Source organism: Rhopalosiphum maidis, chromosome 1, assembly GCF_003676215.2.
Source record: "Rhopalosiphum maidis isolate BTI-1 chromosome 1, ASM367621v3, whole genome shotgun sequence".
Classification (NCBI taxonomy): Eukaryota; Metazoa; Arthropoda; class Insecta; order Hemiptera; family Aphididae; genus Rhopalosiphum; species Rhopalosiphum maidis.
This window is the reverse complement of record NC_040877.1, coordinates 7,205,185-7,221,920: the sequence shown is the minus strand read 5'-3', so window position 1 is coordinate 7,221,920 and position 16,736 is coordinate 7,205,185. Positions and strand designations below refer to the sequence as shown.

At 26.3% G+C, this 16,736-nt stretch overlaps 1 protein-coding gene across 2 annotated transcripts in view; it reads right to left on the bottom strand.

The window, feature by feature from the left end:
- Positions 1-13,856: 13,856 nt before the first annotated feature.
- LOC113560556 (cytoplasmic polyadenylation element-binding protein 2) overlaps positions 13,857-16,736 on the bottom strand; it is a 151,821-nt gene continuing 148,941 nt past the window's right edge. For both annotated transcript variants that reach the window (XM_026966497.1, XM_026966498.1), the window contains 4 exons: positions 16,363-16,573; positions 15,966-16,147; positions 15,067-15,177; positions 13,857-14,616 (listed from right to left, as the gene is read on the bottom strand). In XM_026966497.1, the coding sequence (XP_026822298.1) occupies positions 14,500-14,616; positions 15,067-15,177; positions 15,966-16,147; positions 16,363-16,573 (621 nt within the window). In that variant the 3' untranslated portion in view covers positions 13,857-14,499. The remainder of the gene's footprint in view (positions 14,617-15,066; positions 15,178-15,965; positions 16,148-16,362; positions 16,574-16,736) is intronic.

Genomic DNA, 16,736 nt, shown 5'->3' with positions numbered 1-16,736 from the left:
ATATGTAGGTCGTGTATCTTCAATCGCAAAACGATTTCTAGTTTGAAAATAACGCAAATTATTTCCCGCATTTATATACTAATAATATAATAATAATATCGTAAGTATAGGTATGTAGGTACGCACGGCGTATCTCCTCGGGAGTTATCATTTTACCACTATGACAATAATGGCTAAGAAGTCCTTTTCACGACAGCTACCCAGGTGGAAATGAACGAACTACCATATATAATACATAATATAAAAATAATCAACCGTGATCTTCCTCCTGCAGATGGTAAATGTGTGTGTGTGTGTGTGTGTGTGTGTGTGTGTGTGTGTATAGATGATAACCGTTCCGACTCGATTCTATTGTTCGTCGCTTCATTGTTTATTGATTTTATATATTATATTGTCTCCTTTGATTCAACAGCCGTTCGTTTCAACGAACATTTTAAAAGTTGATGTATTTAATAATATTACATTATCCAACAAAAAGATGCCAAAGCTTTTTATGTTTACGATAAACACTGATAGCAATATTATATATGCGTTGTTTAAGATAGGCACGGCAAACAATAAACCAATTGAAAATAATAGCCTTGACAAATATTTTATAATAAATTTGAAAAAATAAAAAAATTAAAGAACGATAAATCCAATAGCACGAAAAATAATATTACAATGAACAATACGGACGGAGAGGTTGAAGTGTGCTGAATATCGACACTCCACCGCAGTCGGCATTCGTCCCGTTATTCCGTTCACCTTGATACGATCCAGTGTTTTATTAATATTATACTATAAGTTTGAATGCAGAGAGATAAATAATCGTATTCGAAAACCATTCGGTTTAAAGGAGTTTAAAAAAAGGTCGAAGTGCTCGTAAAAATAATTTATGAGCAAAGATTTTTAAAATTAATTGAATATGAATTGTTAATACTCCAGTGACCTTGTATAAAAATATTGCAAGTCTTGGTAAACCAATAAATCCCGTAGGTAGAAATAAATCTAAAAATAATTTCACTGTGAATAAATAAATAATAATTTTATATAAATATTAAATTCGATGGTTAGCGATTGAGGAAATATATTATGTTATTAGTTTCACTCTCATTATAAGTTATAATACAATATATGATGTCTAAGTATCAAATGTAAATGTAATTTGAATATAAATTTCCGTGTGATTACTATTTACGATTGCCATATTAATAATAATATGTACTATATTAATCAAATAAATAAATTAATGTAATATAATATTAGATACGGTACATCGATACATAAGATTTTCATGTGGATAAAATGTACGAACAGCGCTTTATTAGCGTATTGACGTAATATGTCATACAGTATAATTACAGTTTATATATTCTTCTCTATAATTCAAAGTTTCAACCAATCATGTAATTTTTTTTCTACTATAATAAATGAACAATCGGTAAAATGTCGACATTTAGCGAATAAAGCGGGAAATTTATAATCAAAATACATTTTTAGGTTGAGTATGAGTTGGTAATTATTCATTTAAAATATTTGAATAGAAACCTTCATATTTAAATTTCACTATTTTTTTTTGTGCTTATATTTTCAAAGGAATTTGTTCAATTACATAATATAATAGTAGTTGTTATCGAATTATTTTTAGGGTTAAGGTCTAAAGGTCTGTTATACAATAGTTGTTGTAAAATAGAAAGAAACATTTAAAAAAAGTAAAGTTAATTTAATTAATTTTAAAATCATTATTAAATAAATAAATACATTCAATTAGTCGGAAATAACCTATAGTATAGTAAAATAAACCAGTCACCAACTCAATTACAGCCTTTTTATTACAATAATGCAAATTACAAATTATTGAATAATAATTGTTCCGTTTGTTACGCATATTGTTAAGCTTACGGATAAAACGGCATAAATATTGATTTAATTTGCTTTAAATTGTATTGAGTATAAAGTATATTTTTAAGTTCACATTTGTTCTCATGTCAGACAAAATGTATCGTATTGAATATAATAAATATTTTGTCTTTAATATCATTTCAAATTCCATATGTGTATCGGTAAGTAGGAGGTGTATGCCAGTATGCTACAATGCGGAATGTTATCACTTTATTTATTATATTACTTACTAATTTAAACTTTGTATACTTATTTCACTAAAAAATAAATTTATACAAAACCAGAATATAATTTATTGCTGTAGTAGTTGTAGGTATAATGACATATAAATCATTAAGTTAGCTCTGTTTTCAAAAAAAAAAAAAACAAAACAAAATCCAACAAAATTTAACAAATATATAGCTTTAATTATACATTATATTTTTGTGTGTATCGGTTCATTGTCATACTTATATTCCACTGTAGGTATTTTAATATTTCGTCTGTTTCTATTTTCTTGTGAAATATATTATAAAAACTTATATAATAACTAATTTCTAAATGTTTAATATCATTAAAGTAGTTTATTATTTTAAATTATTTATATAATAAATCTAAAACTTTTAAAGACGTCAAATTATCATAGAATAAAAATTCTTTAGGTAGGCCAGTTCAAAAATGATAAAGTAGTAAAATTCAACTATTTATTCCCTATATCTATTGAAGTGTATTTTCAACCGCATATTATAAAGTGATTGATCATTAAAAAGCAATAATCATAATATTCCTGTTACACTTACCCGATGATATCATTTATGAATAATATTAACTTTATTTAACTTGGTGAATTTTGAGGAGAGTATACCGAATGTCACAGCCTATATTATAACTATAACAGTCCCATAATGATGAACTGCCTTTCCCTAAGATATTAACAAAACTTTAAATAAAATAGCTAAAAATAATTATTGTATTATTGTATTATTATACATATTATATAAATAATAATATATAAATATAATAATTACAATATTAAATTATTCTAAAATATAAATAATGAACACAGCACACAGCAATGTACCTATTTTGCCCATACATTGCGCCGTCTCAAATAATATAATGTTTATTGTTGAGTATATTTGGTTCGATAACCCAATTATATTATCATATTTATTATATTTTTATGGTTGTAGTTGAATTCACTGTATTGATTTGACTACTCAAAGTTTCAAATTAATAAACACTATTAGGATTTGTTTTCATTATCATCATTTAATAATTGACCTGTTTTTAAATTGACAGATGCGAAAAAAAATAACATTTTAGTAATTTAAAAAATTAAATTTCTAACATAAATATACGACCACTCGTATTTTTTTTTCGTATAATCGTATTTCATACTTATATCGTTCCAAAAAAAATAAAGTAATGAGAAATCACAGCATTCAGAAAACGGTTGTGAGTGGGGATTATTTTTATAATATACCACCTAATGCCTTCATGGAGTTGAAACGTGTTGCTTAGAATTCACTGACGTTCTTTCGCTGCTTTTCACGTTTATCCGGGAACTACTGAGAAATTCGAAAATGACCTTTCTAAAGTACCTACCATCCGTGTTCAATTTCCAATCCATAGAGCTACAGCGTTTTACGATCCCAAAAAGTGTTTTCTGAAAAATAACTCGTAAAATGTAATAATAAAGTGCACACATCATTGTAAAAGTAAAACCAATACATTCCTCTCTTCTTTCAGAATCTAAAATTAAATGATTGAAAAATGTTCACGCGAATGTGTACATCGAAAAAATAAGAGATATCAACAATATAGGTATGCACATATGATAATGTATAATGAAATATTTAAATATATAATATGCATTGAATAAATTATGAACACATTGTCCTGCTTCAATTTATTATAATATTAAATAATTATTTTTTCCAAGAGCAAAAATCATGTTTTATAAATATTAAGTATAAATGCTATGAGAATTATAATATTACTTATTATCATGTCAATTTTTACTATATGAATACAAACAAATTGTTTTTTTTTTCATCAAATCTATCATATTAAATATTAATATATTCTGAATGTTTTAAAATAATGATAAATACATTATATTAAATTATAAATTTAATTACGTACATAACAATTAATCATTTAATTTAATCTAACTTAACGGATTGATAAAAATAATAGCTATATCGATGAAATCAAGCAATATATTTTTATTATAATCCGGTCATTTTACAATAATAATTAAGTATGTTATATTAAGAATAATTTAAAATAATAATGATAATACATAATTATACATACTCGTAAATATAATATAGGCACGCAATATAAAATAAAAAAGTAAAATACCATTAATTAATCGTATCGATCTTAATTAGAATTATATTATTAACTAATTGTTTGTACGCGATGCGGAGAATTGGTGATTACGTACAAAATGTAAATACTTAGAATTGTTTTCCTTTGCTTGCATTTATTTATTTTGCAAAACTGCGTACGCGTACATCAATCATATTCCTTTGCTCTTAAATCAAAGCAGGCGCGGGCTGACGATGTATATATAAATTTGTAATCCCCTTCTTGTTGCGCATTCGGCATATCAATGAGATCGATTTGACACATCGAATTCATTTTCGAAGATATAATTGGTTTAACCACTAATCATTTTTTTCACTGTACTTCCTTTTCTCTGACACGACTCGAAAATTTAAATACGACATTATTGTTTACCTGGTTATATTTTTTATTTATTTCACATTCCATATACGATTTTTACGAACGTGCGTACAAGACAAATGCACTTCACGTAAAATAACTTTTCATTATAATAATAACCATATAATTTTATACAATTATCTTGTTCAGTTATTGACATAATTAAATTTTCGTCGTCTTTCTACAGTATAGTCATTATGTCATATTTCTTCATTAATTTTGAATAGGTTTTTTTTGCTCTTGATTTAGATGTTTTCAATAATTAATTATTTTATAATATCTTAATTAACTAAGAAAAATATTGTTTATTTTTCCACCTTAATTATTTTTTTTTAAAGTTTATATAATTTAGATTTGAATTTTTAAATTAATTTAAATACGCGATGATTAAAACAGACAGCGTTCAATATATACTATATAAATATATACGTACTAAATGTCTTTAAAAACACGAAATTCGATTGGTTAATAAAAATTATCAACAATTTTTCATATATCGTAGCTCAATTTATCAACATAATCATTACTTTTATCGATCAGATATACTTGATAGTTGATATGGACAAATTTGAAAACAATACTTCTATAATAATATAATAATAAATTAGATAAAATGGCTAAGGTTCAACAAGCTGTTAATTCAAACTGTAAGTTTAACAACTCTAGAGCAAAAACCAATTTACGATTTGTAAAGAATACTTTACAAAAAGTAATTAGTTTGTATTAGCAGTTCAAATTTTCTGTGCAGGATAAAATTACTACATTGTCCATACTATAATATGATGTTTTTAGATTCTAAGTGAACGATAAATTGATTTTGCCTTGATGTGTGTGTGTGTGTGTGTCCTTTGACATTTTAACTTAAACAAACAAAACGTAATAGAAAAAAATGGCTTTGAATTTTAAAGGCGTTTTTTTGATAAAAAATTGGATTTATCATATATATATATATATATATATATATATATATATATATCTAATGGTTCTTTTTAGAGGTAAAAGTTTCAATTCACAGTAGATATTATTCAAAATATTTTGGAATAAAAAAGTCAAAATGGGTATGTTTACCCAAACCCAGTTCTTGACGAAATAAATTTTGTTTTTTTTGGTTTAACTCAAAAACAAATTACTCTAGGTACCAACATTTTTCACCAAATTACTGTAATAGTATTTTCTATGTATGATAGAATTTTCAACATAGTACTTTGAAGATTTTTCGAGCGATTTATAGTCATTTGAAATGTGACATTTCTTTAGATTTTTTCCATACCCTGTTATTTTTAATATAAATAAAATTTGTTTTTTGTCAAACAGTATATAAAGTGATAATACTCGTTCAATGTACATTGATGACTTGACTGATTTTTTCTACGCACATACGCACACAGTATGTATCTGTGTACGGGTATAATACAATCGTTTTCAGTGCTATTTAAAACGAGAATATGATAGGTATTGTATCATTACATAGCCGTAAGCAGTGGCACACAGTACATTTTTCACAAGGGTGTCGAAAATATATATTTCGAGGTACCCACCCACCCCCATCCGTAAAATCTAAATTTAGGCATAGTTTAACTCTTATTTTTAAGTGTTTTTGGTTTTTTCTTACTAAAAAAGATGCTAAAAATAAAATTATATGTACAAATATTCATCCTAGTTCACAGTTCACATAGCATTGTCACCCACCAATTCCCTGAGGGGTGTCAGTCGACACCCCTGACCTCCCTGTGTGTGCCAATGGCCGTAAGTATCAAAATAGTTGCTAAAATGAATAAATATCGTTTATACTATGTTCGGAATTCAACACGAGGCTTAAACGATATCGCGGCCACGACGTAGGTAGTTATTTTACGTACGCGGTTTTTTATAAAAGCTTTTGCACAAATTATTAATATACGTTGCACGAGGTCTGCAGAAAATAAATATAATAAATTACCGTCAGCACGTTTTTTTTTTTTTTAAACATTATGGTGATGAGTTGAACTTGTATAATATGGTTTAGAGGAAATATTATAATCTTAAATCGCGCGTGTATTACCTAAATTACCGTGTATACCCGTGCAGATAAAAAATAATACACTCTGGTCACATATCGACATCGGTTGGTGCACGAATTTTTTACAATAAAAATATTACGAAATCCAGTGCTGTTGTTTTTTTTATTTTGGGTATCACACATGCCAACACTTTATTAACGTCACGGACGACAAATGGGACCAAAGTACAAAAAAAGTTCTATATTTCTATAATAAACTATATTACATCCTCCTACGTAGACGTTACACACAAGTCCCGATTTAAACTCGACAAAGCTAGGTTTTAGTTGTTAATTCTAAGTAGGGTATTAAATTCTGTGATTTGTAAAATCATACTATTCATATTTAGTGAAAGTTTAAAAGCACGATATTATTCGGGATCTTAGTAAAAACGTCTTGTAAAATCTATGAATGTATATATTATCATGACAATACAATTCACTGATTGGTCCATAACATAAAACTAATAGGATTACATAAGACGCCAGCAAAAACAATATTTGATAGAATATAAATAAAACTATAACACTATGGATATGTTTTATTGTAATTATTTATAAAAATACAAAGTTTCCAATTGTGGCGAAAAATTAGTCAATCAGCAAATTTATAATGTAATGATAATTAATAACAATAAAATACCTATACAACAGAGATTTTTGTTTTTGAAATTCCAATTCGTAAGATATAAATATATAATAACATATACATTTTATGTTAAGGATAAATCAGCTTTTGCTGTCATGATTTATATATCCTATGAGATGCGCACAACGCCTTTAGTAAAAGCCCGAATTATGCTTTTCAGCGTTTATTGATTACTATTAGTAAATCCTAGTAAAACCTAGCATTACATGCACAGTAATTGTGCTTTGTAGATAACATAGACATTTGTGGATACGCCTGCTGATTTAAAATTGCTACTGCATGGAGCTCAAATGAAGACAGTGACGGGTGCCCAAGAGATTTCGGTAATCTACAGTATTGTGAGCATTTATAATATATTATTATATACATGTATACTGATAAGCGGTCGTAAGCTCGTCAAAAAAAAAAATAAAAAAAATAAGGCTGATAGATATGCCAATGTCATGGTTTTTTTATACTTACTTTCTTTTGATTACATCTCGTATCTATGTTGATGAAAAGTGTTATAAAAAAAGAGCTTTTTCAAAACCATGAGAATAATGAGCTCAAAAAAAAAAAAATAAATAAACATAAAATACACGTCTGGTATACTGTTTACCGTTTACTACGCTTGCTAATGAGTAATAATATATTTCAGCATCTCCTCCGGGACGGTTTTTGGAGTTTAAACTGAAAAAAAATATAATTAAACAATATTTTGTGTGTTTTGTTTAATTAGTCTTTGCACTATTCCCTCTAAAATTATTTAATATTTCGATTAATTAAAAAAATGTATTCGGTTTAATTTGTATAATGATTAACATTATAACTATTATGCGTTGGATTTCAAATGTTAAAATAACTGATATTATTCTGTAGTATTACACTGATACTACGTCTGTCGACTTTTACTTTAAGTTAATTATTTTTGTATCCAATTTACAATAAAATGTAAACTTACACATCAAAAATAAATATTATCAACATTGATCTTTTGCTTCGCCGTTTTCCTATAAAAAAAAAAGTATTTGTCGTCACATTTTTTATTCAATTTTAACAACACGTTCAAAGTTTCTAATTTTGAAATAGATGATGGAAATATGGTGTATAGTATTTTTAGGACCTTTTTTATCGGAGGATTCAACGCTGACACTAAACATCGAACGTAAAACGAACTGAAATAATTCTGGAATAACTACCTACCTACTTACCTAATTATTGCACATTTCCGTCCATACAGCTAGTAACATTTTTAATTCCACGTCGACGAGTAGAACTAACCTGATTGTTACAATTAAACTTTTTAGCGGAATAACGGTTACCAATTAAGGAACTCACCAATAACGACGTAATATTATGATTGTGACTCACATTTAGTCAACGTTGCAACATTTATTATCATACCATTTTTAAAATAAAAATAAAATTACATTTTATGTTTCTCAATTATTAGTCGCATACCTATAAGTCTATAGTTCAAAAATAATTATTCATAAAAAATAAAACGTGTTTTTAGTATTTCGTACACGTGTAATATTATGGTTATATCAAAACTTTGCATAAATAATTTAAAATAAAATTTTCCTTGGAATATATTTTTATTATATTCTGTATTTTATTGGAATTTCTTTAGGTAGATATTTTAAATTGAATGGATCCATTTTCTATGGATACCTTATACCTAGTAATACTTGAGATATATAATACATTTTTGTGATTGTCTGCTAAACGTTTTATGGTTATTATACTTGCTGTTCTATATTATGTATAGTTTGGGCATAACACGATTACGTGGGTAGTATTTACGTTATGATTATTTGTGCACGTTAGTAGTGTATGTTTTTTATGCCATTACACATATTGAAAGCAGTTTTTTCCTATTATACTTACATGATATGTCGGAATATATTTTTGATTAATTTCAGTGACTGGCCTATGGATGGCGATCTCCGACCACTCGAAGTAGGTACTCAACGTTATACTTACCAGAATTACACGAATTTTGCGCAAACCTAATTGCGCTTTTAGATATTATATGTACGAAAAAAAATTCTTCGACAACAGTTTGTTATAAATTAGCGTTAATCGTGATAATTATTATGTAAACAATACTGTGAACCATTGCAGCAGTCGGCACCTGTTTGCTACTGAAACAGTAGTAGATAATTAATATTATAACACGGAAATACGTATAACGATTGTCCTTACAATGCGACGAAATTAAATAAAAACAACAAAAGATAATATTGTAATTTTTTTTTATTATATGGATATACATTATTATAATGATTTTACAAAACAAAACAAAAAATAAAAATAAAAACAAAAACAAAACCATAATAAATTGACCCAATCGAAACATCGGGGCAAGTTACCGGGAAAAGCAAGTTGGACATTGTGTGTTATACATGTTATATAATATATTTATATATATTATTAAAATTAAATAATAAAGACAGACAAATCTTTTCTTGAACATAAAAATGAAATAATCATCATTTTTTTTTCTCAAGAAAAATTTGATTTAAGGTATTTGGGTAAACAAGTGTTAATATTTTATAATAGATTTGTCCAACATTACTACATTTAAAAAATACGTAGTATACAAAAAAAAAAAAATATATATTAGAAAAACGTACAAAATTCATAAAAAATAGGAGTGATGAAAAAAATGCACACAAATAATATATTTAGCATAGGCTATTTTTTTTTTTTTTAGCATTTATCTAAACTAGGTATACTACAAAAGAATATTTTATCATTTATTTTCCATCTCTATTATAGTAAATAATTAGGTAATTACGTTTATTTTAATTTTTTTTTTTTTTAATATAAAGTTAACAAAAAGCAAAATTATTGAACTCAAGTCTCACTTTCCCTTCCAGCTGGCAATATGATATTATATTTTGTGTCTTTGAAATTAAAATATGCATTTTATATTGCATAAATAAAAAACAAAATAAAATAAATAAATAAAATAAATTAATAAAACAAACTAAAAAACGCTAGATAAAAGTTGTCAAAAAAATAAATATAAATGATGTATGAATATAATAATAATAAATAAAAATCCCAGGTAAATAATAAAAAAAAATCAACTAATAAAATAAAAACCAAAAACAATTTAACATTTTTTTATTTTATTTTTATTTTTAACAAGATGTAAGTTACTTTTTTTATTTTTCTGGACAAGAGATCAATACGATCGACATTATTTAAAAACGTTTTACATAATTAATTAGACCATAAAGAAAATAATAAACAAACCAAACATATAGGTATCTGTTTTTACAATCATTTTTATTGATCATATCACAGTCCTGCCTATTTAAATATAAAAGAAAAAATTATATAACAAATTTCTGAATATGTGTGTGTATTTGGATTTTACAGAAATAAAATATCTGTTCAAAAAACACAATAATTATTAGCTTATAGATCCTACAACAACAGCACAATGGTAATCGTTGTTTATAACAAATTGTGGTAAAATATTAGTTAAACAAATTATACAATAAATTTTACTAAAGTTTGTCAAACAGTTTATAAAATAAATAACATAAATGGTTATTATTATATTTGATGTTTTGAAAAAAAAAAAACAATAATAGTAATAATACTAATACTAATTAAATAACAAAACTAAAACATGAACTCGAAGAATGATTATTTTTTGATTACAATGTTGTAATGATTAATGAAAAAGTAGGATTACCTATGTTTTATAAATTTTTAACCGTTAAATTAAATATGCGTTTGGCTTGCAGCAAATAGCTTATTTAATAAATCATTTGTATGGAAGAAAATATTGAGCCATAGGAAATAAAAAACCGTATAGGTACAAGTTTCAATTATTATTATTATTATTATTATTATTATTATTATCATCATCATTCGAACTGTAAGAGGAACGAGAATAATAAAACTTAAGATTATTGATCAATTAAAAAAATTATGGGAAAAACAAAACAATTTATTTACACAGAGAAGTAATTGCACTATTAAGAAATAAAAAACGAAATATATTAAGTGGTAACCGACCCTTACAGAAAACTGGACAAGTTATTGTAATTATTATAAATTTACATGAAAAAAAAAAGAAAAAGAAAAATATATATAGCCATTTTCATCCCATAAAAGAGTAAAAGAAAAGATAAACGAGTCAACAATTCAATTAAACAAGCATTACGCAGTTAAAAAATAAAAGATGTATAAAATACTGTATCACAGCCAAATACATGTATGTCAGAATGGCCAGCGAAATAAAAACAAGTAATTACATAATATTAAAATTTGTAATAAAATTATAAAAGATTGTATTATTTTTAAAGAAAAATTAAAATTATTTCCCTACCGCAAAAACCACACAAGCCAAAACACTAAATGACAAACAGACATTATTATATTATATAAACACCGATGAACACTTAAAGTATAATGCTTTTTTTCTTAGCATTTAATAGACAAAAAAGTTTAAAAAAAATACAACTATTTATTTATTTTTGTTATCTCAAAATAACTAAATCTAATTTTGAATAATATTTGTAATTTTAATTTTAATAATATATAAAATATCAGTTTGTCAGCATAAAAAGAAAAATTATTATTTTAAAAATGGAAAATTTTTTTTGAAAATGTTTACTGTTAAAATTGTTTAATTGTTATAGTAATGAGCAATAGAAAAGAAAAGAAAAACAATTATCTACTTTTAATATTTGTATTATTAAATATGGCTCCTGTGCTTAGGAACATAATGGGCTAATGATAATTTGACTAGAAACTAGTAAAATCTGACTGCCAAAATATTTTAAAAATTATTTTTTTTTGTTTTTTTTTTTAAAAAATTTTTTTTTTACATATTATCAATAAACCTAATGTATATAATGAAAAAATTCGCTATAAATAATTTATATATTTTAGGTGCGATTAAAAAACTTATCGATTCATAATAAAAATTACACTAAATTTTTCCCCCAAAATAAGAAAACACAACAATTTGCCTAAACCATAATTATTTTGTTTTTTTTCTTATGTACATAGTGAAATTTATCATTACTCTCTAAATCAAGTGCAAGAAAACGCAGTATCATCTATTATTATAGTATAAATCACCATTCTTAAAAATGTATTATTATTTTATTATTTATTATCTTTTTTTATTTTTATTGAAAAATGTATAGTATATATTTTAACTTAAGTACAATGTATTTAAATTGCTTGTTTTTTGATTTTATCTTCTCAGCTTAACGTTACCAAATCAAATGACAATGAAATCTGAGGTACGATATAAAGGAAAAGGAGGGCCAAATAATTGTTAAATACTGTGATATTGTTATATTGTATGTCGGTTAAATCGGTAGCGCTGATGTCAAATGTTAAAAGGTAGAATGCCTTCGAATGTTTATATTAATTGTTCGCTTAACATCAATTATTGATATGATTTGATAAATTCAAACTTGATTTAAATGTGACGTATACATAATGAACAGCACGAGACATTTACGTGTAAATAATACATAATCGTTCAGAACACAACTGGAGATAATTTAACAGTGACCAAAGGACTTTGAAAACATTTCTATCTAATTATTTTTAGAACATACATACAATGCTACCGACCAATTCAAAAATATTAGTAATTCAAAGACAATTTATTAAAACCTTATATTACAGTTAATATATTTTTTTAAATCATTGATAATTTTTAACTTCTGGAACATTGTCAATTTCAATGGAAAAATAAGGGGTAAAGGGCAGAAGACCTGCGTCAAGCATGCCTCAAAAATTGAGGTATTTTATAAAACCGATCGGGTTCCTAAGGGTATAGTAGAGTATATTAAAAATATAGAGAATTATTATAAAAAATAAAGGTAGGTTTTTAAAAACTAAATACTATCAATATCAAAAAACAAATAACGAAACATTAAAAACTTTTGAAACTAAATAACATTCAACAAACGTTATTCATTTTTTTTATTTAAAAAAAGGTAATACAAATTTTGATGAGAAAACACCAGTTTTCAGTTTTGTGTAGTTTTAAATATTATTCTCTTCTTATTTTTAACTTTTAACGTTTTAGAATTGGTAACTAGGCTAAGACGTAACGAAGCTGCCTAAAAAATATAAAAAAGAAGTAGAAAAATATATTTAATATCGTATTCTTTTTATTTCATATTGTAATTTAAAACTTAGGCGAAAAACCAGGAAAAGGGCACACCTATTGTTTGCATGGATGCATGCATACATTTAATTTACGAAACATTGCACATTGATAATTAATTAATTTATTAAAGAGTTTCGATTGCTATAGGTAACACCTGTGGTCCACGTCCGCAATATCAATTAGATATATTGGTTATTCTATACAATATTGCCCCCAAAAATATAAATAATTATAATAAGATAATATTAAGAACAAAAATCATGGGAAAATAAAAGGTTTACATATCAAACTGATTTAACTTGCAAATTAATAATGTCAATATTTAATTTATTTATATATTTTATATATAAATATGTATATATGTATATATACATATAATATATTATTATATATATATATATTAAATGTGTATATAAAAAAACCATTTTATCAAAACAAAAAAAAAAACAAAATTAAAACAATATCTATAAAAATGTATGATAAAAAGGTGGCAGTAGTCGAAACAATTTGTCTAAAAATAATAAACTTTAAAATAAAATAAAAACAAAACTCTTAAGTTAGGTTATTAAACAAAAAAATAAAATAAAATATTTTTGGAAGTTGCATATTATCTAAGTATAAAGAGAAAAACCAACAGTTGAAAAACAATAAAAATAAAATGAAAAATAGTTCTAACGAAACAAATCTAAGTTCTTTGGAAGGTTTGTGTAGTACTAATACAATTCGTTTGTAGTACTAATACAATTCGTTTTTGCTCGGTGTAAAGAGCCCTATCCATTGTGTTTACCCTGAATTATTTAAATAGTCCTAAAGAATAATTACAATAAAAAAAAACCATCAATTTCCCTAAGTCAGTAAAGGCTTAATTGTGTAATAAAGGTAGATTAAAAAAAATTGTAAAAAACAGTTCTCGCATTAAAAAACGACAGATTTTAAAAAGACTATTCAAAAACATTAAAAATTTTTTTATATCATTTGTATAAACATGCGTAAGAATAATAAAATAAAATAAAAAAAACAAAACAAATAAGTGGATTAATAAAATGTGACTACTCGTTTTGGAATCTTACGTTATGACCAACGGAATGGCACAGTTCTTGGACGTTCTGCGCCTTCTTTAACTAACGGCTTGTGAAATTCCCGGCCTGGTCTTGAGTGGATCGTTGCCCAGCATAGTTCGCAATAGTACTGAAAACATATATGTAATTTTTTTTAAATTAAAATTACTTGTATCGACCTTAATATTCCGAATAGAGTTGATCATATATTATAAATTATAATAAATAATGTTCAATAATGTAACGTTAAATAAAACTTTAAATTCACAAAAATATTTTAATATATATATGAAAAGAAAAATAATTATACCTTGACGTATATAAATTAAATATATTCTATATACATTTAAAATATTAATTTTGATGTTCTTAATGCGGAACAGTAAGGCTTAATAACTTACAAGACGTTTTAAAAGTTTGAAAAGTTTAATTAATGTCTTTAAACCGTTTTAAAATTTACACTTCCAAACTTTATATGAATACATGTATATATGCGTACAAAATAAATTCAACAAATCAAACCAAAATCAAAATAATAATACCAAACTAATAGAATTATTTTGACTCACGGCTCGCTTACTTGTAAACAAGTGACGTTGGCGCAAAAGAATGGTGCAAACTTGCCACCACATCTTTGTCCTTGGCACTCGTCGCACATCTGATCATCAAGTACGTACGGTTTAACTTCAACCTTGGCAAAATCAAGTATATTAATAACCAAGTAAATAAAATCGTTAGATAACAGTTATGACGATAGTGAAGGTGGGAAAACATGCAAATTAATATCATAAATATGTAATACTGAACAGGGTGCCTGCAAGGACCTTTTAGAGTGGCGTATTTGAGAGTGTACATGATGACGGGACTCTTGTTCCTTTTGTGATTTAGGTCTTGGCTTTATTTAAGTATTTAAAACAGTGTTACACGAATAATAAAAAGGTTAGAAGAAACATCCAATAAGTTAATCAATATGATGAGTTTTCCGTATCGTCGCATATTAAAACATTTCGATTACCAACCCCTGAGACTCATAATCGATCTACAACAGACCATTGGGTACACGCTATACCAGGAGTGGAATGGAGAAGTTTCACCACGCTGCAATGGTAGGTTTAGTTGTTAAGCAGGTGACCATGCTATAGTCCAAATAGTACAATATGATGTATATTATTATAACTAAGTATATATTTTCCCCATGACGTCGATAGATTATATTGCAGTAGAAACTTAAATCATTTAATATTAATACGTATATGTTACACTTGATAAAAATTCAAAGTAACAACCATGACGCTGCTCTGGGGACAAACTGTATAGTAGGACGACATTAAACTTTGCACCAACCCAATTACAGTATATAATTCATTTTAATTTCAAGCCAGAATCGCGGTTTGGAACACCTCAAAACCTAACCTAACCTCTTCTTAAGTAAATTTGTTCTACGCGTTGCGCTATCCATAGGATGGAAACAATACTCACTCTCTTGTCGATATCTCCATGCTGGAGCTGTACGAAACGGGCGCTAATAGCGGCAATATAGCTCTGTTGGTTGCTAAACGCTACTCGGCCAGCTCCTTTCGGATATTTAAGCTCTGGATCGGTATCTATACCAGCATAACACACTCCACCGTACAATCTGTCCATAATCATAGCCAATTCGACTAGAAATAAAAATATGATAGTGTCAAAAAAAAAAAAAAAACTAATTGTGAATCGCATACAAAAAGTAATACTAAAATAATTGGGATCAAGTGTGGTGTTACACAATTTCAAATTTTTCGTATACGTCTTGATAAAATAATATAATATTATATATATTATGTATTTATTTAAAAGTAGTAATATTTCAATGTTTATTATTTGTATCAAAACTTACCGGCTTTCAACGGTCTGGGTACGCCACCCACGAAGACAGTTTTTCGGGGATCTAACGGCATGGATGCGTCCAACACAAAATCAGCATCGGAAAGACGCCAAGGCCTAATTTGCACTGGTTTGTCTTTGATGGTCGGCGAAGACACGCACAAGTATAGTTTGTCGTCATCCTGAATGCATGCATCGATCAATTGCTGTACCGAAGACTCGTCCTGCAGAAATATATCGCGTAAGAAATATCCAAACGTACAATTGTTATAGGTATGTAAGTATATAATGTAATATACGACGATGATACAGTATAACTATATATTATATACTTTGCCATGATATATTGAAATTAGCCGTTTTGCAAAAAATATTAACACAAAAACC